Source organism: Carcharhinus amblyrhynchos, chromosome 2, assembly GCF_965287045.1.
Source record: "Carcharhinus amblyrhynchos chromosome 2, sCarAmb.v2.hapA, whole genome shotgun sequence".
Taxonomy (NCBI): Eukaryota; Metazoa; Chordata; class Chondrichthyes; order Carcharhiniformes; family Carcharhinidae; genus Carcharhinus; species Carcharhinus amblyrhynchos.
In genome coordinates this window covers 21436518-21463168 of record NC_137325.1, presented here as the reverse complement: position 1 = coordinate 21463168, position 26651 = coordinate 21436518, and the positions used below count along the sequence as shown (strand labels likewise).

The 26651-nt window shown below is 43.7% G+C and overlaps 1 protein-coding gene across 1 annotated transcript in view; it reads left to right on the top strand.

The window, feature by feature from the left end:
- LOC145357968 (collagen alpha-6(VI) chain-like) overlaps positions 1 to 26651 on the top strand; it is a 125844-nt gene that overhangs the window by 22687 nt on the left and 76506 nt on the right. The window contains exons 4-9 of the mRNA XM_080211606.1: positions 1368 to 1714; positions 4859 to 4937; positions 9821 to 9931; positions 11733 to 11871; positions 14347 to 14439; positions 16002 to 16105. Coding sequence (XP_080067732.1) covers positions 1368 to 1714; positions 4859 to 4937; positions 9821 to 9931; positions 11733 to 11871; positions 14347 to 14439; positions 16002 to 16105 — 873 coding nt within the window. The remainder of the gene's footprint in view (positions 1 to 1367; positions 1715 to 4858; positions 4938 to 9820; positions 9932 to 11732; positions 11872 to 14346; positions 14440 to 16001; positions 16106 to 26651) is intronic.

The following is a 26651-nucleotide window of genomic DNA, read 5'->3' as shown; positions in this document are numbered from 1 at the left end:
CTAAATTATCTGCCATTTGTCAGCCCACTGGTCCAATTGATCAAGATCCCCTTGCAGTTGGAGATAACTTTCTTCACTGTCCACTACACCACAAATCTTGGTGTCATCTGCAAACTTACTAACCATTCCCCCTATATTCCCATCCAAATCATTAATATAAATGACAAATAACAATGGGCCCAGCACTGATTCCTGAGGCATGCCACTAGTTACAGGCCTTCAGTTTGAAAAACAACTCTCTACATCCACCCTCTGGCTTCTGTCAAGAAGCCAATTTTGTATCCATTTAGATACCTCACCCTGGATCCCATGAGGTTTAACTTACCATTGGAATACAACATATATGCGAGTACTGAGGATATAAAGAACAGTATTATTTTTACTTTGAATCTTCAACAGTACATTAAGCAGAAAATAAAATTAAAATAATACAGCTACAGGTTCTGGATAACTTCACAATGACTTCTTGTTTGTCTAGTGACAATGTGTGGGTCACACAGTGGCATAGTGTTTAGCACTGCTGTTAAACCTCTCAGTTGCAGTCCAGTAATAAAAGATAATGCAAGTCCAGCTTCTTCACAAACTCACCTTATTCTCTTTTATAACTCCAAATACACACACCCAACACCCAGTGCCACCTTTATATATCCCAATTAAACAATCAACATACAAATTAGGTCAAAAGTGGAAGGTTGCAATTAACCCATTCCCAGCACTGCTGCCTCACAGTGCTAGGGACCCAGGTTTGACTCCAGGCTTCTCTATGTGGAATTTGCATGTTCTTTCCATGTCTGCGTGGGCTTCCTCAAGGGGCTCCGCTTTCCTCCCACGGTCCGAAAGACGTGCTGGCTAGGTGTATTGGCCATGCTAAATTTTCCCTCAATATACATGAACAGGCACTGGAGTATGGAGACTGGGGGATTTTCATGGTAACTTTATTGCAGTATCAACATAAGCCTACCTGTGACTAATAAATAAACTTTAAACTAAATAATAGCTTCTGGTTGGTAGAGTGACAATGTGTATATGGGGAAATATCCAAAATTCCAGTTAGGAGATAGTTCCAGTTAGTGGAGTGACGGATAATATGAAGTTTACCGCTTATACCTGAAAAAATATATGTTTACGTAAAATAGTAGTGTAGGACGAGTATAGATGGATATGGGCCAAATGAGGGCATTGGGACTAGCTTAGTAGTTTAAAAGAAAAGAAGGCTGGCATGGATAAGTGGGCCGAAGGCCCTGTTTCCATCTGTAAACATCTATGATTTTATTTCAAAAATACTATATTGGCTTTTAACCTGTTCACATGTGGAATACAATTCAATAATGTGGTTTCTGATTGCTTACATGTTATGTAATCTGCAGACTGCTTCGTAGATATTGTCGTGGGATTTGATCTCCCTGGATGGATCGGAACACAGAATATTTTTGCTGGTCAGCCGAAATTGCAACTAAAGCTAGAGGAAATCATGCAGAGAATCACATCTGCAAGTGAGATTAGTTGTGCCTCTGGTTCTCAGCCAGTGAGCCGGGTGGCATTTTACATCCAGAATGCAACTGGCCAGGTTATCTTCGAAACAAACTTCGAAAACTACACCGCTGAAATAATTAAAAACCTCATGGCAACCCAAGCAGCAGCCAAAATTGATTTAAACGCTGAGGCCTTGGAGGCACTTGGGAACAAACTTGTGAAAACTACTTCAAACACAAAGGTAAGGATCCAATCTCTGTGTGAAACCTCCAAAGGCACTTTACCGGGTTTTGTGAAATATAATTATCAAATTATTGCACTGCTGCCTCACAGCGCCAGGCACCTGGGTTTGATTCCCAGCTCGGGTCACTGTCTGTGCGGAATCTGCACATTCTCCCCGTGTCTGTGTGGGGTTTCCTCCGAGTGCTCTGGTTTCCTCCCACAGTCCAAAGATATGCTGGTTAGGTTGACTGGCCATGCCATAGATACCCCTTAGTGTCAGGGTAAATGGAGGGGGTTATGGGGGGTAGGGCCTGGGTGGGATTGTGGTGTGTGCAGACTTGATGGGTCGAATGGCCTTCTTCTGCGCTGTAAAGATTTTATGACGAGTTTGATCATTACTACAATGACAGCTTCCACTCCTAGTTGAGCCTGGACACAGGTTAAGTCAAAATCAAAAATGAATAGGAACACGCTACAGCCAGTAGACTGTAAGTAAGGGACAAAGAACTGCTTGGGACACAAGCTAGCTCAGTTTTACTTTTAGATAACTTCAGCACGGCTGTGTTGCAAACTAACTATCGTCAGAGAATGGGCAAATGGCTGTTGCTCATTGGTACCTGGTGGGTAGCAAACCATATGAACGCGTGAATCAGAGGCAGGAGTAGGCCATTTGGCCCCTCCAGCGTGCTTCACCATTCAAGAAGACTGCAGCTGATCTCTTTGTGGCCTCAGCTCCATATTTCTGCCTACCCCTGATATCCTTTGACTTCCTTGTTAGTCAAGCTCCTAACCCACCACTGGCTTCAAAATATTCGTTCACCCTGCTTCCACAGCTCTGGGGAGAAGAGAGTTCCAAACGACCATCTAAGAGAGAAAAGATCTTCTTATCTCTGTTTTCAATGGGAGACCCGTTAGGTGACTTTCAAAGTACAAAGAAAATTATAGCACAGGAACAGGCCCTTCGGCCCTCCAAGCCTGCATTGACCATGCTGCTCGACTTATCACTACCTTATCCGCTTCCACTATCTCCCCCGGCAACAAGTTCCAGGCACTCACTATTCTCTGTGTTTCCCATTTGAGCTGTGCAGCAGACAGAGCATGTGGAGGGCTGAAAGTTGGCAAAGAGTCCTTTGAGGACCACAAGTTTAGACACACAGCCCCCTACAAATGGGAAAAGTGTGGTACGGGGCAACTCTGCTCATTTGTACCACAAAATTGCCATTGATAACTAACGTGTATTATAGGACTCTGATTTCCATAATTTAATGATATTCCTACCTAATTCAAGCAGTTGGTAAAGCTCAAAGAGGGACAGGACGATAAATAAAGTTCCAACCTTAGGGCGGTTACTTCCCTATTCTCAGAGAAACATAGAAACTAGGAGCTGGAGTAGGCTGTTTGGCCCTTCGAGCTTGCTCTGCAATTTAGTATAATCAAGGCTGATCCTCTATCTCAATGCCATATTGGGGAGGTGATGGCCTAGTGGTATTATTGCAAAGTTATTAATCCAGAAACTCAGCTAATGTTCTGGGAATGCGGGCTTGAATCCTGCCGTGGCAGATGGTGGAATTTGAATTCAATAAAATATATCCGGAACTAAGAATCTACTGATGACCATGAAACCATGGTCAATTGTTGGGAAAACCCATCTGGTTCACAAATGTCCTTTCAGAAGGAAGTCTACCTTCCTTACTTGGTTTGACATACATGTGATTCCAGACCCCAGCAATGTGATTGACTTTCAACTAGGGATGGGCAATAAATGCTGGCCAGCCAGCAATGCCCATGTCCCACAAATGAATTTTTAAAAAATTTTTGCTTCCTCCTCATACCCCTTCATGCCATTAAAATCTAAAAACGTATCTATCTCTTTCTTGGATACCTTCAATGACTTGACCTCCACAGCCTTCTGTGGCAGAGAATTCCACAGGTTCATTGTGCTTTGAGAGAAGAAATCTTTCTTCATCTCAGTTCTAAATTGTCTACCCCATATCCTGAGATTGTATCTCCTGATTTCCCCAACCAGGGAAAACGTCTTCCTTAGTCTGTCTGGCCCTGTTAGAATTTTATACGTTCATTCAGATCTCCACTAATCTTTCCAAATTTCAGTGAGTCCACTCCCAATCAAACCAACCTCTCCTCATAGGGCAGTGCGGCCAACCTCCGTGGCAGCCTAGTGAACCTTCACCACACTCCCTCTATGGCAAGTTTGTCCTTTTTTAGGTTGGAAGACCAAAGCTTCATACAATACTCCCAGGTGTGGTCTCACCAAGGCTCTGTATAACTGCAGTAAGACATGCCTACTTCTGAACTCAAATCCTCTTGCAATGAAGGCCAACATGTAACTGCTTGCTGCCCCTCCGCTTTCATTCACTGGTGTTTAAGGACACCCAGATCCCTTTGTAAAACCACACTTCCCAATATATCACTATTTAAATAATATTCTTACTTTCTGCTTTTCACACCGAAGTCTATAACTTCAAATTTAGCCAAATTGTGCTGCATTTACCTTGCATTTGCCCACTCACTCAACTTATCTAAATCAACTTGAAGCCTTCTTGCAACCTCCTCATAACTCATAACTCACAATTCCACCCAGTTTTGTCTCATTTTTTTAAAATCATAGAATCCCTACAGTACAGAAGGAGGCCATTCCGTCCATTGAGTCTGTACCAACCACATTCTATCCAGGCCCTATTCCCATAACCCCACCTTGCTAATCCCCTGATAGTGTGGTCAATTTAGCATGGCCAATCAACCCAACCTACACAACTTTGGAGTGGAGTTTTTAAGAGCATATGTTACATATATATATTTATGCAACTCAGAAAATGGCCCATTTATTTCCACACACTGCTTCCTGCCTGTCCACCAATTCTCCAACCATGCCACCATATTATCCCCTACTCTTTGTGCTTTAATTATGCCCACTAATCTCTTACGAGGGATCTTATCAAGTGCCTTCTGAAAGTCCAAATGCACTAGAACACTGTGGACCAAGTTAACGTTTATACATCCAAGAGTGAGATCATGAGCTACATGTTTAGAAAATTAGCAGACGATACCATCCAACGTGGCAACATATGTATTAGATCATTTTCTTTGGCAATAAGTGTGTTGCTTGAAGAATAAAATATTCATAACAAATGTGATTTCTTTGCAGGCGATCCTTATATTTACAGATGGCTTAGATGACACCAAAGAGAAGCTTGTAAAAATAACCAGAAGTCTCAAAGAGAAAGGTACAGGAATTATTTATATATCGGAGTTTTACTGGGGTCCCTGAAAGTGCACGTTGACTTCTGCTGAGGACAGGTGATGACTTGTCGAAGTCCACTTGTTGGCATCACAGTAAAACCTGAGCTGTGTCAAAGCCTGCCAGCAGCAAGTTGTGGACACCAGGGAAGAATTGTCCTGCAGCTTGCCCACTGTGGGAGAACAATACACCAGCCAGCTCCCATGCTGAGCCAGGGAGGAAGCAAAAGGGGGAATAAGAAGATTTAGCCTTCCTGTTCCTCCTAGATTTATCAGAAAGAGTTAAAAGTTTCTTGGCATTTTTTTGTCTTTGTCCAAAGTCCTTTTAAGGAGTAGGTGTGGTGGTGCATGACCAGCCCATATAGCTTCCTGCAAATTTTAACCTGAGTCTTGCAACCAGTGAAGCAAACGAGCTTGCAGTTGAACAGTTGAACAGCTCACTGACTCAGAGCCTACCTGAAAATTGTATTGGGTAGGCTTTGGACTTTAATGAATTGAATTGAATTGAACTGTATTGTAGTTCTAATTGAATTGTATTGCTTCTTGCGAACTATACAATTCATAGAGTACTTTGGGAAGAAGGACAGATGATAGTGTTGCAGTTACCTATAAGGTGAGAAGGATCGGTTTAATATGTGGTAGGACCATTCAAAAGTCTGATGGCAGCAGGGAAAAGCTGTTCTTGAGTCATTTGGTACATGTTTTCAGATGTTTGTACCCTTTTCCTGATGGAAAAAGATGGAAGAGAGTGTGTGTGTGGGGGATCCCTGATTATGCTGGCTGATTTTCTGAAGCAGTGGGAAGTGTAGACTGAGTCAATGGATGGGAGGCTGGTTTGCATGATGGGCTGGCTATGTTCACAATTTTTTGTAGTTTTGTGCGGTTTTGATTAGAGCAAGAGCCATACAAAGCTACCAAACAACCAGAAAGGATGTTTTCTATGGTACATCTATAAAAATTGCTGAGAATCGTAATGGACTTGCCAAATTTCTTTAGCCTTCTGAAAAAGTAGAGGCATTGTTGGGTTTTCTTATGTATAGTGTCGGCATGGGGGCACCAGGACAGGTTGTTAGTAACCTGGACACCTAGGAACTTGAAGCTCTTGACCATCTCCACTTCATCTCCTTTGATGTAGACAGGGATATGTCCCCCACAACGTTTCCTGAAGTCGATGACTATCTCCATCATTTAACGGACATTGAGGGAAAGATTATTATTATTGCACCATTTCATCAGAATCCTTATCTCTAATTCTCTAATGAATTCTCTAACGAGAGAGTAACCTCCACCTGACCTTGGCCACCATGATTTTCATTTGCTGGCGGAGCACTTTTTAGATGCTAAATATTCAATTAAAAATCCCCTTCATTCAGCCTATTAAAAATACATGTTTGAGTGACTAAAATGCACAATCATTTTTTGACAGTACGAATTAGAAAAGTCAACCCTTATCCACGCTGGTGGCAGCCAGGGTGCTAATAATACTCATAAATTATAGAGGTGAAGGATCAACCAGAATTCTGTACCCTTCTTGTCACCTAGTGGTTTCTGATCTGATGGATGTAGATTGAGGACAGGATTAAATTTGCCTGTAATTCCTCCTGTGATAAACTGCGAACAGCCACTGTGAAGCTGGTGACACCAATGAATCTGAACATCAATAGGGGGAGAGAAGGAAAAATTATCTCAATCCATCCACATGTCAGAGGACAAGACATCTTTTTAACGTTCTTTACTCTGTGTTACCAACAGCATTATCCTGTTATGTTACTTTGGCAGTTTACCCATGAAATACAAGTGTACAGACTTTTGCATTTGGACACCATGGAACAGAACTCAATGTTTAAGTAAAGGAGGCATAAATAACAGAAGCAAAAATATTTACAATGTAAGGAAACGTGGATACGGGAAGATTGAGAAATAGCTAAAATTGAAGAGAAAATGGGAAATGAAATTTGGATAGAAACTTCAGAATATTGTTAGTTTTTTTTATTCATTTCTGGGACTGGCTGGCCAGCATTTGTTGCCTTACCCTGAGATGCCCTTGAATTGAATGTCTTGCTAGGCTATTTCAGAGGACAGTTGAGAGTTAACCACATTGCTGTGGCTCTGGAGTCACATGTAGGCCAGACCATGTAAGAGTGGCAGATTTCCTTCCTTAAAGGACATTAGTGAACAAGATGAGCTTTTCCGACAATCGATAACGGTTTCACGATCACCGATCAATTCTTAATACTTTTATTGAATTCAAATTCCACCATCTAGCATGGTAGGATTCGAACCCGAGTCCCCAGAACTTTGGCTGATTAAAAGTTCTTGCGATAATTGTTGCGAGGCCATTGCCTCCCAACAATAGTCAAATAATTTTAAGCAGACAATGCATTAAGTAACACTTGAGGTCCGTTATTACAAAGTTAAATAATAAAGAAAACTTTTTTTCATAAAGAAATGGAAAAGATTTGTAGTGGCCTGGATTTTGTCTGGCAGAAACCCCTTCCGGCAATTGGAAAGATAATAAACGTCTTGGTATTTTGGGAAATAATGGATTATTTATGGATCAAATGAACATTTAAGAACTGGAGCATTTGAAAATTTATTAAAAAGATCAGGACCAAGTATAAAGCATTAAAAAATTTGAAAATTCATATCATGTAAGTTATTGAAAAGCTGAGGGGGAAGATTAGAGTTTTCTCTCATCAGACAGAATCAGGAAACTAGAAACCGACTACAATCCATTCATTCAAAAATGATCAGAATTATTGGGCAGAATTTTCCCATGACCTCTGCGGTAGAGGAGTGGGGGGGCTGGGAAAATTAGATAAGCTATTGTCAGCTTTGTCAATATGTTCCCATCTCCAGCCATTCTTTCCAGGGCGCGTGGGTGGAGAAGTTTGGGAATTCCCCTCCATCCCCGCAGCTGAGTTGGGTTGGAAATTCAAGTCATTAAGACTGGAATTAAGAAGGATTTTCCCAGCGGGATCCCTCTTTCGCAATAAGGGAGCAGTCTGAGGCTGTGTCTACAACATAACAGTCAGGGAAAGATGAAATTATAGGCCTGACCTAAGGAAGCAAGTAAACTACGAAAGTTTGACCAGTTGCACTGCACGTCTGTAGAAATGGCCAGTCTTAGAGACTGCTTTGCAACGAATCATAGAATCCTACAGTGCAGAAGGGGGCCATTCAGCCCATCAAGTCAGCACCAATCACAGTCCCACCTGGGCCCCAACCCGTAACTCCATGCATTTACCCTAGCTAGTCCCCCTAACACTAAGGGGCAATTTAGCATGGCCAATCCACCTAACTCACACATCTTTGGACTGTGAGAGGAAACCCATGCAGACATGGAGAGAATGTGAAAACTCCACACAGACAGTGACCCAAGCCATGAATCGAACCCAGGATCCTGGAGCTGTGAGGTTTCATAGAATCATAGACCCTACAGTGCAGAAAGAGGCCCTTCGGCCCATTTGAGTCTGCACCGAACACAATCCCACCCAGGCCCTACCCCCACATATTATACCCACTAATCCCTCTAACCTGCATATCCCTGGACACTAAGGGGCAATTTCTTAGGGCCAATCAACCTAACCCGCACATCTTTGGAGTGTGGGACGAAACCAGAGCACCCGGCGAAACCCATGCAGACACGAGGAGAATGTGCAAACTCCACACAGACAGTGACCCGAGTTGGGAATTGAACCCAGGACCCTGGAGTTGTGAAGCAGCAGTGCTAACCACTGTGCTACCGTGCCACCCCAATGCACGGTCATTGTTTGATAGGTAGCCCTCCTTCTGACCAGCACCTCAGGGCAGGCTAATGCAGCTCCACCTTGCCATTGCCACCCTTCCACTCACAATCCTCGCCCCCTCACCTGCTGTTGATGGTCTTGGGCAGAGGCCTTTCCAAAGAAACATGTTCTAGCTGCAGCTGGAGTAACACCAGCAGCAGAGTCAGTGGCTGTCTCTGCAATCAGGTGCCCTTCCACAGGGCATGCGTGTTAGCCACTGAGGTGCAGGTGGTAGAAGGTGAGACCTGCAGAAGACCAGCTATCCTTACATGTGCCTGTGAGACTCAACTTCTCACAGCAGGTCACAACTGGTATTTTCATCCTCATGATTCATGACCACCTTCCCAGTGGACCAGGTGGGCAAGCATTACCAATGGCCAACAAGGAGCTTGTCACTCAAATATCACCCCTGGTGCACTCCACATCCTGCACCTCTGACTCTTGTCAACTTGTGTGATCCCTACTTCTAGAAGAAGAGAAAGCTGGGAGTTCTGAATGACAGGATTGGCTTGTGCCCAGGGGATTGAAAGACAATATTGGTGCACGGTGACTATTAATCCTGAAACTCAACTAATGTTCTGGGGACCTGCGATCGAATCCCGCCACAACAGGTGGTAGAACTTAAATTCAATGAAAAAAACATCTGAAATTAAGGATCTACTAATGACCATGAAACTATTGTCAATTGTTGTAAAAACCCATCTGGTTCACTAATGTCCTTTAGGGAAGGAAATCTGCTGTTCTTACCTGGTCTGGCCTACATGTGATTCCAGCAATGTGGTTGACTCTTATCTTCTCTCCAAGGGCAATTAGGGATGGGCACTAAATGCTGGCCAGCCAGTGACGCACATGTCACACAAATGAAATAAAAAAACATTGGTAATGCATGTGTCCACTAAGTCTAGCGAACACAAGGCCTTATTTTAAGAGCAGCTGACGGCTGCCATCACCTAATACAATTGGTTGTGCCCCTGAAACACTGTTTATTCAAGGTGCCAAAGAGGTTTATCCTCTGCCCGTTCACCCTTGGTGCTCAGTATGGGCCCAGTGCTGTTCCCTTCTCTGCTGATTTGCTCTTCCAGCTTCAGCCACAGGTTGTGACCAGCGGCTCATTGCTAATACTGCTGATGGCCACCTTGCTCCTTATCTGAGGTCCAATATATTGCAAACTGAGCTGCTTTTTCCATCTGTAGGTAAGAAAATAACTGTTAGTAATGAGTATGTAGCGTCATATTTCCCTGAGATTCATTGGCCCGCTTTCAATGTCTCTTACCTCCTCCAAATATAAGGGGCAGAATTCGCCCAAAATAATTCTAAGTGTCGAATTCGCGGGAAAATTGGAGTAATTCATGCTGGTTTTTCAGTGGGAGTTCAGACTAGAATCTCACACACTCTGTGCAATGCAGAGGCCATCAGCATGAATATCATCAGATTTCAGGGGACAGGGCCTATTCCCACCCAAGAGGCTGAAACCAGCAGGCCTTTGCACATGCACAATTGCCATGAACTTTCAGCTTCCCGCTTGTTGGCCAGCCTGAGGTCCCCACAGTGCGCCCCCCCACCCCCCTCAACCCTCTCACTACCCAATTTGCGGTACCCCCGACTATTCCCAGGGTTCCCTCCAACCCCTCCATCCCAGACCCTCCCTTCCTCCTTCAAAGTGCCATTTCCCTCACCCCCTAACAGGCAGACACCACTCCAGCACATCCCTCCCTGGCAGGCCCAATCATTGGCCTCCCTATTGCTCCCTCAAGTTTTTGCTTTCAGACTGACCTTTGTTTTGTTGTAAATACAATGTGCTATTTTGCTTTCAAACTGTGCTGACCTTTATTCTGCTATTCACACCTACTCTGAACAAATGCTTTTTTTTGTACTATCATTACCTCTCCCTTTGCCTTTGGTTCCATGACATCTTTGGCTTTTAATATCACCCACCCTTTAACCTATCCTTGAGCTTCACTTTTGCTCCATCTATGACTCCTCTTAACAGCATAAAAACCACAGACGTCTCTCTGGTTCTGAAGCATAGTCATATTGGACTCAAAAAGTTAACTCTGCTTCTCTCTCTGCAGATGATAGTTGTCCTCCCACCTCTCTTGCTGGGATTGTGTGCATGCAATCTAATATGCTTGAGCAAATCCTGAAAGTTGATGGTTTGGCACCAGCTACAACTTAATGATGAAGTTTCTCCTCTGCCTCCTCTCAAACCCACTGACCCACTCCATTCTCCATTTTTCCTCCCACCCTTCCTTCAAGTCTAGTTTCATTCCTGATTGTGGTCAGACCTGGAAAGATTTAATTTAATCCATACCTCATCTGATGTAACAAACCTTTGCATTCTTGACCACATGTTCCAACCTTAATTTTTGACAACTAGGCTTTCTGACTCACTTCCTCAGTTGCACCTACCCTTCTGAAATATTCAGTCCTCCTTCCAAAAGGAACCAGCTGCTCTTGAGTATACGAGTGTGTGGTCATTCTTGTTGTATGAATGTAAGGCATGAGTTCAGAAAGCTGTTATTTATTATTTCCATGCGATTTATTTTTAGAATTCCTTTCCTCTATCCTTCGGTCCTGTTATCTGAAAAGTACTGCAAACCTGTTCAGAAAGTAAATGCTTAAAATACAGGAAATAAGATAACTTCATTAAAATTAAAATTAATTTAACATGTATTTTCATTTTTGTGCAAATATGTCTCTACTTTCGTTCCTGTTAAAGATAGCTTTAGAATAATTTGCTGCATTTCTTTTGTCCCTCAAAACAAACTGAAAGTAAAAAATATATTTATTAGTCACAAGTAAGGCTTATATTAACATTGCAATGAAGCTACTGTAAATTCCCCGCGTCGCCACACTCCGACGCCTGTTTGGGTCAATGCATCTAACCAGCATGTGTTTTCTTTAAATAAAAATGTCCTGCATTACACTCAGCATCTTTGGTCCTGTTTACCTATCTGTAGTACAATGAAACAACTGGTAATTTTATAATTGCAGGTGTCAATGCACTCATCACTGTGGCTTTGGAGGGTGCTCCAAATGTAGATGACGCCCTGTTCATTGAGTTTGGAAGAGGATTTGAATACAAACAAAAGCTATCAATTGAAATGGAAGATGTTGGAAGTGCTTTGCACAGGCAAATAGTATGTAAGCCTGGAAAAAGCAATTTTCTTCAGCAAGTGTATTTTTTTTCAATTACTTACAATATTGTTGGTAATGCTGATTTTTCAATGGTACTTATTCATCCAGATATTATTTCATGAAAAGAGGGTTAGTCTACCGTTAAAGGTACAAGTTCCTCTTTACTGTCCCCAGACCAGGATTTTCTGCTTATTAAACAGAGGTGGGACTGTTGGCTAGCGGAGTAGATTGTGAGAATAAGGAACAAAGAAAATTACGGCACAGGAACAGGCCCTCTGCCCTCCAATCCCAGGCCAATCATGATGCCCTAATTAAACTATGACAAAAGCCTTCTGCCCTTACTCAGTCCATATTCTCCCTTCCTATTGATGTACCCATCCAAATGCCTCTTAAATGATACTAACGTCCTTGCTTCCACCACTCCTCTGGCAGCGCGTTCCACACACCCACCACTCTTACCATGAGGTGTGTACTGTCCAATCTAAAGACTTTGGAACATAGGGATATAGGATTTAGGAGCTGTAGTAGGCTACTTAGCCCTTTGAACCTGCTTCATCATTCAAAATGATCATGACTGATTTTGATTGTGTTCTCATCTTCCACTTTCCCATCTAATCCCCATAACCCTCATTATCCTAGTGTATCAAGAGATTGTCTAGTTCTGTGGGGAGGGGAATTCCACATACTAATGACTTATTGACAGAGAAAAGTCTCTCCCCATCATTGTTGTAAGTGGTAGACCTCTTATTCTTAAACTTTGTCATCTGATTCTAATCTCTCCCACAAGTGTAGACATCCCACTGGTATCCACCCTATCAATTTCCCTCAGGACTTTTTAATGCTTCGGTAAGATCACCCCCTATTCTTCTGAACAGTGATTAGCACTGCTGCCTCAAAGCTCCAGGGACTCATGTTCAGCTCTGGCCTTGACTGACTGTTTGTGGGAGGTTTGCACCTTTTCCCTGTGTCTGTGTGGGTTTTCTCCGGGTGCTCTGGTTTCCTCCCACAGTCCAAAGATGTGTGGGTTCGGTTTATTGGCCATGCTTAATTGTCCCTTAGTGTCCCAAGATGTGCAGTTTAGGGGGGTAAATATGTGGAGTTACAGGGACCAAAACTGTACACAGTGCTCCAAATGTGGTCTCACCAAGGCCTTGTGTCAGACTGGTTGTTCAAACCAGATAATCCCTCTTTATCAAACAAAAACAGAAAATGCTAGAAAATCTCAGCAGGTCTGACAACATAAGAACATAACATAAGAAATAGGAGCAGGAGTAGGCCATCTAGCCCTTCGAGTCTGCCCCGCCATTCAATAAGATCATGGCTGATCTGTCGTGGCTCAGTTCCACTTTCCCGCCCTCTCCCCATAACCCTTAATCCCCTGTCTTATCAAAAACCCATCAACCGCGTCTTAAAAATATTTAGCGAGGCAGCCTCCACCACTTCAACGGGCAGAGAATTCCAGAGATTCACCACCCTTTGAGTGAAGAAGTTCCTCCTCAACTCTGTTCTAAACCACCCCCCCTTTATCTTGAGGCTGTGCCCCCTAGTCCTACTGTCGTTTTTGAGCGGGAAGAGTCTCTCCACCTCTATCCTATCCATCCCATTCATCATCTTATAAGTCTCAATGAGATCTCCCCTCATTCTTCTAAACTCTAACGAGTACAAGCCTAGTTTATTCAGCCTCTCCTCATAGCTCAACCCCCTCAACTCTGGTATCAGCCTAGTAAACCTCCTCTGCACTCCCTCCAAGGCCAAAATATCTTTGCGCAGGTGTGGCGCCCAAAACTGCACACAGTACTCCAGCTGCAGCCTCACCAATGCCCTATACAGCTGCAGCAAGACCTCCCTACTTTTATATTCAATCCCCCTCGCTATGAAGGCCAGCATCCCATTCACCTTCCTGACCACCTGCTGCACCTGCAAGCTGGGTTTTTGCGACTCATGCACAAGGACCCCGAGGTCCCTCTGCACCGTCAGAGCTAACTTTTTGAGTGTAGGTGACCCTTTATCAGAACTCTGACAGGGGGCCAAACAGACTCGAAATGTTGGCTCGAGTCTCTCCCGGCAGATACTATCAGACCTTTGAGAATTTCCAGCCTTTTCTGTTTTGTTTCAGATTCCAGCATCCATAGTATTTTGCTTTTATCTTAGAATCTCCCTTTATTCTGTTTCAATCCTGGTATAGCTTTCACCTAACAACATACTTGAAATAACCTGCTAAACAGGATGTTTGAGCTATTTCATTTTAGACACTACTGCCTTTCAGTTGAATAGTAACCCATGAATTACAGCTTCTGTTTGGAGGCCCTTATGGGATAACACCCCGTGACTGAGACAGTATCACTCCGCAGCCCATAATGTAATTTATAGAGTGTAAAGAGAATTTTTCTTTTAAATAGGAAAGAGTAGCTTTTCATTCACCAAAAATCCTTAAAAAAATTGATAAACTGACATGTTTTTTTCCTCTCAGAATGCAGTTGTGGAAAAAGAATGTTGCAATGTCCTTTGCAAATGTGCAGGAGAAACAGGTACACGTGGTCCTCAGGGAAGAAAGGGAGACAAGGTAAGTCACTGAGCAAAAGGTGCACCAATCTTGCTGAAGTTAATAGCCTAAGAGTAGAAATTTCTGGGGTCTGAAATGAGACAACATATTTCCTTGGGCTGCAAATTGGGATGGAATAAATGTCCACCAGCTTTTGATCTCAAGCATGATGCACACAAATTTGCAAACATGACTTGGCTCCCATTATGATCCACCCAGAAATTCCTTAAGTGTCCAACTTCAATATAACTGAATGAATGGCAGTGTTGTTGGTGCCTCGAACTTCCCCAAGTTACAGTGGACTTTAGGAACTAGAAATGGGACTGTATCTTTCAGGTCTAGACAATCTTGGACTCACTTCTAATGGGACCGTGAGACAACTAGGGCTAATCTCCCTCCACGGTGAGAATCCCTCCGGAGCAGCTTTGGAATTCCCAGAGGGTGTACTTTCCTATGTTACACTCAAGGAAGACAATGCAAAGTAGAGGATAAGAAGATGAAGTCATTACAGGAGCATGTGCCTTCCAAGATACTATTCCACCTCCTTCCCCTCAAATTAATGTGACTGAGGTGATCCTCCCCTGATTTTAGCAAGGAACTGTCTATCAGAAGAGTACACCTAATCATGGATATGATAAGAGAGGTTTTAAACTACAGCATGACATCCTAGTAGCCACATTCAGCTGGCCACACAGCACTGAAGTTATGGAAGGGGGCACCAGGGGTTGTAAATGACTGCTGCGAGAGACTAAGAACACAAATGATCAGTGAAATGTCCTCGCTTGTTTAACAGAACTTCCCTTTCTCACTATGGTCATTAGTCTAACACCTGCCCCTCCCTTCCCCCTTCCATAAAACACACCAGTCTTCAATCCACTGCCCATTCTAGCACATCAGAATACATTAAACCTCATGGTCCAATGTGAAGAATATTTATGATTCCACAGCTGCAAAAACAAAAGGCAGCAAACTTAAATGATGGCACAAACATGTAACAGGCACAGCATGTTACTTTTAACTGTCTGTTTTTGAAGCATGTTTGACACCCGAAGTATATGGATGACTCGCGGCTGAACATTTGGCCAGTGCTGCCAACTCTGTTAAACGTGTAACTTGTCTGTCTCCATTAAATGCTTAGTAAAATGTTAATGATGTTATTTCAGGGAAATCCGGGCACAAAGGGATTTCTAGGTTATCCAGGAGACGAAGGAGGACCAGTAAGTTGGTACTTTAACATTTATTTTGCAACAGAAAGTATGGTTCCCTCCCTATTTCAGGAAGTGAATGGGAGCTGCTTTGAAATGGCTTTAAACTCCGTCACGGGTACCCTGCAGTAAGAAGGGGAGGTTTAGGCCCATGTACAGAAACAGAGTGAAAGAATGTAGGGACACCACAACAATAATTTGTACTTTTATGGCATCCTTAACATAGTAAAACATTCCAATACACTTCATAGAACTCTTTCAATCAAAACTTGATGCAAAGCCATGTGAAAAGGTCCTGGAGAAGATGACTAATGGTTTAGCCAAAGATAAAGAGCGGGATTATCCACACTCCCCGCGGCATGTTTTGCTGTGGTGAAGGTGGTCCGCCATTGGCCGGCGGTGGGATCTTCTGGTCCCAGTGCTGTCAACGGGGTTTGCCATCGATCATACCTTCTATCGCTGGGCAACCTGCGACAGGGAAGGTGGGATTGCTGTTAGCAGGACCGGAAGAGCCCGCCAACAGGAATGCCCAGAAAATTTTGTCCGTGGGTTTTAAGGAAGAAAAATATGTAGAAAGGTGGTGAGGCTTAGAGAGTGAATTCCAAACCTTAGGGCTTTGGCAAGTAAATGCATGACTTCTGATGATGGAGCAATTAGAATTGAGGATGCCTCAGAGACAATACCTCAGAGGTATTGTCACTAGACTAGTAATCCAGATACCCAGGGTAATGCTCTGGGGACCCAGGTTCAAATCCCACCATGGCAGGTGGTGAAATTTGCATTGACTAAAAATCTGGAATTAAAAGTCCAATGATGACCATGTAAAAACTTATTTGGTTTACTAATATCCTGTAGGGGAAGAAATGTGCCATCCTGACTTGGACCAGCTAACATGTGAGTCCAGATCCATGACAATATGCCTGACTCTTAAATTCCCCCCCTTAAGGGCAATTAGGGGTGGACAAAAAATGCTGGCCCACATCCCATGAAAGAATTTAAAAATGAGGCTAGAATTGGAGGAGCACAGATTCCTGGGAAGGTTGTAAGACTCGCAGGGTTACAGACGTATGGAGGGATGAGGCATTGAAGGATTTGAAAACAAGGAAGAGAATTTTTAAGTCATGCTGTTGCTTAAATAGGAGTGAATATAAGTTAATGAGCTCAGGAGTGAAACATAGTGAGAATTAGGGTGTGGGCATTATAGTTGTGAATGATCTCAAGTCTACAGGGAATAGAAAGTGTCGAGGCTGGCCAGCTATTCATCGGAACAGTCAAATCTGGAGGTAACAACGGTTTGGATGAAGGCTTCTGCAGCAGATGAGCTAAGGCAGGGTCGGAATCACGCTGCATTTCTGACAGAAATAAACAATTTTAGTGATTGCTTCTGACATGAACGTAGAAACAAAGGAAATTGGAGCGGGATTAGGTCATCTGGCCCTTCGAACCTGCTCCACTATTCAACATGATCATGGCTGTTCATCTCTGTCAATACCACATCCCTACACTCTGAAATATATTCAGTGATTTGGCCTTCACAGCCTTCCATGGCAGAGAATTCCATAGGTTCACCACCATCTGAGTTCCATGACTTCCTAGCCAGGGGGAAACAACATCCCAGAAGCCAGTTTATCCAGGTCTGTCAGAATTCTTCATGTTTCATGGACGTTTCCTTCTTCTAACCTCCCGTGAGTACAGTCTCCTCATACAGCAACCCTGCCATCCATGGAATCAGTCTGGTGAGCCTTCACTGTGCTCCCTCCATGGCAAGTATAACCTTTCTTAAATAAGGAGACCAAAACTGCTCACAATACTCCTGGTGTGGTCTCACCAAGGCCCTGTTCAGCTGCAGAAGACATCCTTGCTCCTGTACTCGAGTCCTCTTGCTTTCTTAATTTGCCTTCTTAACCGCTTGCTATGCCTACATGCTTGCTTTCAGTGATTGATGTACAAGGATACCCAGGCCCTTTTGTGCATCAACATTTCCCAATCTGTCACCACTTAAATAATACTCTGCCATTTTGTTTTGCCTACCAAAATGGACAACTTCACACATATCAATGTTATACTGCATTTGTGCACTCACTCAACTTGTCTTAATCACCTTAAAACCTCTTAATCCTCACCACTCACATTTCCGCTACAATATGTTGTCAGAAGTTCACCTCGAGATGAAATGACACCAAGTGCTTTCCTACGTTAAAGGTGCTACATAATTGTAAGTTGTTGTTGTTGTCTGCCAACATAGCTCCAAATTTATTCTAATATCCACAACTCCCTTAGTTGGGCAAGTAATGTGCCTTCTGAACAAGGGCAAATAGGGATGGGCAATAAATTCTGGCCAGCCAGTGAAACCCATGTCCCATGAATGAATGAATAAAATGAATTTTTAAAAAATCAGAGTAAGTACATATAAACAGGCCTTGGAGATACTGTTCAGCATGTTAAGAATTTCAACCAAAGGTAGCTTCAAACAGTTGCCAGGAAGGAATTGGGGAGAGGACATTATGGAATGAAATTTGTAATGGGGATCTTGGCTGCAGTTTTCCTTTCATTTCATGGGTGAATACTTTTGCTCACCCCATTACTGGATGTTAGAACAGCAATGGAATGGTCAAAGGAGGCGATGTCAATGAACATGTGAAAACTGGTGCCTTTTTTTCAAATGATGTTGGCAAAATGAGTACAGGAAGGAGATAAAGACAGATCTCTAGGGGACACCAGAAGTAATCGTGTGGAAGAGAAACCATTGCTGGTAATTCTCTGGTAACATCATTACACATGTTGGAAAAACATCTTAGTTGAAATTGTTTACAGGTTTTAAAAGTCAATCCCACCATTACCTCCAAGGCCTGATTCCATGTGCATACTCTGAATTGGGGTAGGCGATGGCCCAGTAGTCGCTAGTCTTTTAGACCAGAAATTCAGCTAAAGTTCTAGGGACCCAGGTTTGAATCCCACCATGGCAGATGGTGGAATTTGAATTCAATATGAATTCAATTAAGAATCTACTGATGACCATGAAACCATTGTCGGTTGTCAGAAGAACCCATCTGGTTCACCAATGTCCTTTAGGAAAGGAAATTGTCGCACAGTGGTGAGCACTGCTGCCTCACAGCACCAGGGACCTGGGTTTGATTTCTGGCTTGGGTCATTGTCATTTGCGGAGTTTGCATGTTCTGCCTTTGTCTGCGTGTGTTTCCTCCAGGTACTCCAGTTTCCTCCCACAGTCCAAAAAATATGCTGGTTAGGTGTACTGGCCGTGCTAAATTCTTCCTTAACAGGCGCCTAGGTGACTAGGGGATGTTCAGAGTAACTTCATTGCTTGTTAATGTAAGCCTGCTTGTGACACTAATAAATGAACTTTTACATTTGTGTCCTTAGCTGGTCTGGCCTACGTGTGACTCCAGAACCATAGCAATGTGGTTGATTCTCAACTGCCCTTTGAACAAGGGCAACTGGGGATGGGCAATAAATGCTGGCCAGCCAGCGACACCCATGTCCCACAAACGAATTTTAAAAAATCCATTGCCCAACCAGAGATCTGTAGATATTGGTGTAAATTTGGAGATGTGGAGGTGAACAGCAACAACAGCTTGCATTTATGTAGCACCTTTTAATGTGGGAAAGCAGGAACGTAATTGGTCAAAATCTGACACTGAGTCACAGGAAGTGATTTCAGGACCAATGACAAAAAGTTTAGTCAAAGAGGCAGGTTTTAATGAGTGTGCTAAAAGAAGGCAGAGAAGTGGAGAATTTCAAGGAGGGAACTCCATACTGTAAAGCATAGACAACTGAGACACACTCATCGTTTGCTTCAAGTTATTCTTTACAGATCTTTTCATAACATAGTCTATTTTTCATTTAGTTCATTGTAAAATATCATATGCAAACCACCTTCTACATTAAATTTTCCAGAGTGGCTTTTTTTAATCCCAGGCTATGTTTAGAATTACCAACGCAGTATCTTGTCAAACATGTTTGTGAAGATTTTCTCTGTTACTTGTTTTCAGTGATCTCTTAAGCTTGTTCTAATAGATCACCGATAGAAATACTGAACAGATCCTTATTGGATTAATTTATTTTTGGCACACCTCTTTAAAATCTCAGAGTTTGAATCTGGATAAGTGGGTGGTTGGGAAGGTCGAGGCAGAGACGTTCTCCCACATCTCTGCTGTAACTGAAGAGCTGCAGAGGCATTGGGGGAAAAAAGAATGAGAGAATTCCTACGGAAATTTGTCTCCTGGTAACACACTAACATACAGTTGAAACTTCACAGTGAGGAGAGATTGATTAAGGTTGTAGACTCAACACCTTGTTTCATAGAATCCATACAGTGCAGAAAGTGCCCATTTGGCTCATTGAGTCTGCACACCAACCACAATCCCATCTAGGCACTATTCCCATAACCCTACATATTTATCCTGCCAATCCCCATGATACTAAAGGATAATTTGACGTGGCCAATCAATCTAACCCGCACATCTTTGGACTGTGGGAGGAAACCAGAACATCCGGAAGAAACCCACATAGACACGGGGAGAATGTGCAAACTCTGCTCAGACAGTGACCCAAGCTGATCGCTGAACCTGGATCCCTGGTGCTGTGAAACAGCGGTGCTAACCCACTGTGCCACCATGCTGCCCCATGCTTTTGCTGTCACATGACCATCAAACACCAGAAAGGTGAGTGAATCTGATTTGGTTTCTAGCTTGCTTTTTGCTCAAAAGAGCAGCTCTGGGCCCCAAACAGGAAACCATAGGTTTCTATCGTTATGGGCCTCTCTGGCTTATTTCCAACCACAATGGCTTCCCAACCTCCCTGTTAACCCCTTAACGTGAATGGCAGGATCTCTGATGGTGAACTCCTAAAGAGGCCAGCTGTCTGCATGATTCCTACTAGGAGTTAAAATTTGCCTGACAAGTGCTGCAATATTTTCCAAACTTAGAAAACTAAGTAAGACAGATTATCAATCTTCTCAGCTCCAACTTTATTAAATTGCACTTAGTGCTGGACGCACTTGGGAAATCTGACACCCTTACAATTTATTATGAGCCATCCTAGCAATATAACTTATTATCCAACCAGGAGGATGGCTGATTCTGACATTTGTTCCTTGCTGTTTTGTATATAATTCAACAACAAACAGCTGTTTTTACTCACACTCTATGAGATACAGGCCCCCAGAGGATTTTTGGACCTAATATAAAATGTCAAATTGTACTATGATATTAAAGTATGATTCCTCATCCCCCCCCCACCCTCATCCCCCCCACCCTCATCCCCAACCGAAACATCCCCCTCACTGCCCCAAACAGGTGGGCACTTCACACTAAAAGGATTTGAAAGCACGTCCGTGGTTATCTGAAATGACTCAGCAGACAGGAAATGCTGGTCTCCTTTACAACTGAGCTCACATTGCACATGTTCCACTGACATTGTGGTCGGTGCAGGATCACTGGAACACGAAATGAATCAGCTGCTGCTTAAGATGGATTATGACATAATTGAGGGACAAGTACGGTACTCATGGGTGAACTGGGGAATACAGGAATGTTCCTACTTGGAAGGAAGATCCTGACTCACAATTTACTCGTTCCTGTCCAGCAACAATCAGACCTGTGAACAATGGCAACCAATCTGGTTCATTCAGTATCTCAAGTCTGATGTTGATGTGTTACAAACATGTCTGCTCATCCACTAATGGGCAGAGTTTTCTCATTTTCTTTTCAAAGTGTTGTCTCAGGGGGAAGGGAGGAGCAATGTGCTGCTCGCTGGCAACACTGCTGGCTTCTCCTGCCAAATTCTTAAACTTCTTGAAGGACGAAATCCATTTGGTGGGTCCCACAATGCCACACTTGCAGGGTGAGATCTGAATGAGGCCGCTTTGTCAGCAATGTTGGAACTCCCAGCCACCTGATGAAGGGACAGCCTGTCCCAAAAGCTTGAGGCTTTTGCTACAAATAAACCTGTTTGGACTTTAAACTGGTGTTGTGGGATTTCTTTGTGTTTTACCCCAGTCCAACGCTGACATCTCCGCATCAGGTTTTCCAGAGATCAGGGTGCCATTTTAAAAAGATTCCAATTAAAAGAAAAACCTATGCATACCCATTCCACCTACAGGGAGCCCCTCCCATGTGGGGAAGCCTCTCTCCCAGTGGAACTCCCCACCTAAAGCCCCCTTCCCTGGTGCTGTCCCTGGCATCCTGACACTGCCCCAGCACTTCCCCCTGGCATTGTCCCCTGGCACTTACCCATGGCATTGCCTCTGGCACCCTGGCTTTGATTCATGGCACTGCCTCAGCACCCTGATACAGCTCCCTGGCACTGCTCCACATGCCCTGGCACTTTCCTGGTACCTCCTCATGGCACTACCCCTTGATTGCCTGGAACAGCGCCATGGCACTGCCCCTGACACACTGGCACACTGCTTGGGCAATGCTGTGGCAATGTCAGGAACTGCCTGGGCATATCCCTCTCCCCACTGGGGCTGTACTTACCTGTGTACACCACTTGGTTCCCTTCACTTTGTGAATATTGCTCCAGACTTGTTGTAAATCTTGCCAATGAGACGTTGTGTCAGTGAGAGTGTAAGTTCCAACTTGAGGGGACATCACAGTGGGGAATCCCACTAAGACATGTAAATATATTTAAATGAGGTTCCTGACCTTCCTGTGTGGGAACCTCATTACGACAATGGTGGGGGTGGGGACAATCGCTAGCTGAAATCTCACCAGTGAGATGCTTGGTTTTGGCCTCTCACAGGATCTTGCAGCCATGTTGCCATTCACACCATTTGGCGTCTTTGAGAAGTAGTTCATGTATTATAATTTAAAAGATTGCATTATAATTATAATCATAATTTAAAAGATTATTTACATTGAATAAACCTCTGCATTAGGGATAGCAAATATAAGGTTTATTGACATCCTGCCCATGGTATATCTAATGATCACATATACAATACGCATCCATGGTGATGGTTGCGGAGTTTTCTTAAATCTCTCCCCTATCCTCCAGAGCAGTGCTTTTCTCCTCGCTCGTGGCTGCACTGGAGGGGCTCCTGATCTGCTTCTCCCCTTACCCTGAATGACTTTCATAGTAGTCCTCTGTGGGCTGAGGCCTGGAGAGCTCTGCCATGGTGGAGGACTCCTGCAGAGTCGCAGGAGTAGCTTCTATCGCCGTGACAATTGACAAGGATTGTGTCAGTGGCAGAGGGGCAAAGGAGAGATTCCCCCCTCAGAAGTGTCCAGAGATGTGCTTCCAGATGGTGGCAGCAGCTGTTCACCCACTGCCATGAGGACTGATTTATCCTCAATGCCTTCCTATGAGGTCCCAGGAGCTGAAACAGTGCCAGGCTCCCAGTCCTTCTGCTGCCTCGACTCTGGGCATCCAACATCTGCCACCTCATGGGCAACCCCAGAGGTTCATCATCCGACTCGGAATCAATCTCTGGATCACATCAAACACTCCTCTGATTGCCTGAGGCTTAGTCCAGCACGTATGTGCAAATGCGAAGTGCCCTCACCATGATATGCCTGCCATTGTGCCAATGCGCTAATCCTTGCCAAGGTGCCAGTGCAGCTTGTGCTTAGTGCTGGGTAAGCATCTGACACTGCTACCTCCGAGGGTCTTTCTTCATCCTCAGGTGCAACATTCTGACAAACAAGTCTGGCAGTTTCGCCAGAAAAAGCTCCACCTGCTCAGGAAACATGGAAATAAAGGCAATAGTTGGCATTTGAGTTGGCACAGTCACAGTGTTCAACATGATTCGCAGCACATGCACTATGAGAAAAGGCACATTGCAACCATCAGCCTGCACTTGGAGCAACATCACAATGCTTTCGTTGGGAGGCTTCCCTGCCTTTGAACATGGAAACAACACATGCACTATTTCATGTGAACATTGCTAGGGATTGATCCTCCTCCCACTTGCCCTGTCCTCCTCTGTGTCCCAGATTTGATTTCAGCCCTTTCTAATCTCAGGAACCCCACACCGTCCTCCAATCTTACCTCTGCCGAACGATCAGGTCCACCCCTTTGAGGTTAGATTAACAATCTCCTCTTCCAGTAGCACCAGGATTGCCAGAGGTGCACTCCACCTCTGCGCACCCCCCGCCCCACCACCACCCCCACCCCAACCTGGAACCTCAAGGACACCTTCACAGAGGCATTGGAGCCACAGGTGGTGTCATTGGTGTGTAGTGCAGCCTTGGTCCGCAGACCTCCTCACAAGTCTCCAGCATTTTTGAGTTTTGCCTGTGGTTTCCTGGCACAGGAATACACACAGCGAGGACTTCCTCACCCTTGATGACCTCAAGAGTTCATTCAACCTCTTCCTGTATTACCTCCAAGATAATGCACAATGTCCACGCTGCTGACCTCTGCAGCAATCTTTTCCCACACTGAATCAGTTACAGAGCTGTACTAATCGAGAGCAACTCAATGAGGCTAAAGAACCAAAGACCTTTGCTGTTTGTAATATATATAAATGATTTGGAGGAAAATGTAACTGGCTGGATCAGTAAGTTTGCGGATGACACAAAGGTTGGTGGAATTGCAGATAATGATGAGGACCGACAGAGAATATGCAGGATATAGGTCAGTTGGAGGCTTGGACAGATAGATGGCAAATGGCATTTAATTAAGACAAATATGAGTTCATGCATTTTGGGAAAGTCTGATATGGGAAATATACAGTAAAGAGTATTGATAGGCAGAGGATCTGGGTGTACAGCTACATAGATCACTGAAGTCAAGAAGGCATATGGTATGCTTGCCTTCATTGGCTGGGACATTGAGTTTAAAAATTGCAAGTCATGTTGCAGCTTTATAGAACCTTAGTTAGGCCGCATTTGGAATAACGTGTTCAATTCTGGTCACCACACTACCAGAAGAATGTAGAGACTTTGGAGAAGGTACAAAAAAGATTTACCAGGATATTGCTTGGCATGGAGGGCATTAGCTATGAGGACAGGAGGGAGAAACTTGGTTTGTTTTCACTGGAACGCCAGAAGTTGAGGGGCGACCTGATAGAAGTCTACAAGATTATGAGGGACATGGATAGAATGGATTGTCAGAAGCTTTTTTCCCAGGTTGGAAGTGTCAATTACTAGGGGGCATTGATTTAAGGCGCAAGGGTCAAGGTTTAAAGGGGATATACGAAGCAAGTTTTTTGCACAGAGGGTGATGGGTGTCTGGAACTTGCTGTGGGGAGTTTGGGAGGGGCGGGTGCATGGGGGTGTGGTGGGTAGTAGAAACTGTTGAATGTTTCTTTGGTATTGGTAGATAATATAGCTCCAGATATTCAATTCAATGGTCGGAGATCTTTTTGAAGGGAATGAAATGCCTGATCCCTATAATTTGTAGCCGCAGCCCCCATGTCAATTTCCTTTTTAAGTGACTTTTAAAGGGTGTCTTGACAAATACATGAATAGGATATGAATAGAGGGACATGGTGCCCAGAAGTGTAGGGGGTTTTAGTTCAGTCAGGCAGAGTGGTCGGTGCAGGCTTGGAGGGCCGAAGGGCCTGTTCCCATGCTGTAACTTTTTTTGTTCTTTGTCCTTTGAGGCCTAACTTGATGTCTTTTAATCTTTCAGCTAGTTTTGAGTAGAGGTCTTCAATTTTAGGAATGAGGTATCTGTCTATCTGAACTCTATTAATTGTCAGTTTATAATCCCCACAAATTCTTACAGTCTGATCCGGTTTTAGAATAAGGACTATGGGTGTTGGCCATTCTGAGAATTGAACAGGCGTTATGACACCCAAATCTTCCAGTCCCTTGAACTCAACTTCTACTTTAAGATAAAGTGCTGGACGAGTCCTGAAACATTCAGGAGCTGGCTCCGAATTCAGAAATATTTTAGTTCCCCTTATACATCCTAGTTCACTTTGGAAGACCTCAGAATAGTAACTTAGCAGTTCCTGAAAACCGCCATCTTTCAGACTTAATATCGCTAATCATTTAGTTTAATCTGAGCCAATTAGGTTCCATTAAACAAGGTCAATGTCCCTTAATTACCACAACAGGAAACTACACGGTCTGATTCTTGGAGGGCGCTGTGACTGTTGAATGTTTCTTTGGTATTGGTAGATAATATAGCTCCATATATTCAATTCAATGGTTGGAGATCTCTTTGAAGGTAATGGAATGCCTGATCCCAATAACTTGTAGCCGCAGCCCCCATGTCAATTTCCATTTTAAGGGATCTGCCATTTAGAATCAAGGCTGTCTCTGTAGGGTTGCATATTACTCAGTTGGACCTGGTAAAGAGTAAATGATTTGGACCTCTTGTCACGCTCCTCATCGAGTTTTTTCAAAAGAGTTAAATTAGCCGTTTTGGAGTTCTTTTTGCACATTCTGTCCTGATAGCTTCACTCTGCACCACTCTTATAAATGATCCTTTGCGTTGCACTTAAAACACACAACTTACATCAGCACACTTCCTAGAGTGTTCTCCCACTCCGATAACAAGCTTCTGGCCTCAATGCTGTATCTCTTTTATTGGAGTCTTCAGGTTAGCCTTCACAACAACCATTTCCCACCTCACACAGCTTATCTTGTTTGGCATGCTTTGCAACTTGCTTACACCCTGTTCTGTGCATTCAGTCACTTGCATCAACTCCACAGCTTTGTCGAGAGAAATTTTGACCTCAGCCAGTAACTTATTTCATAGAATTAGACTGTTTATGCCACAGACCAAATGGTTCCTTAACATCTCTCATAAAACTGGGCCGAATTTGCAACGTTCTCAACCTACCCGCAAAGCCTGAGACTGGCTCCTGGACTGCTGAGTGAAATTTATATCTGAACATAATGACTGAGGGTAGGGGGAATTGAAATGATTTTTAACCAGTTTAACTATCTAGTCAAAAGCATTAAACAATATTAAACTTCTGAATAAGCTGTAGGTCTGTGGGCCACAAACTGTGAGCAGATAACCTTCCACTTTTCTTTAATTGTTATCTCATTTGTTACAAAGAAGTAATGCAGCCTCATAATATACTGCCCCCATTTTTCCACTTTGGGG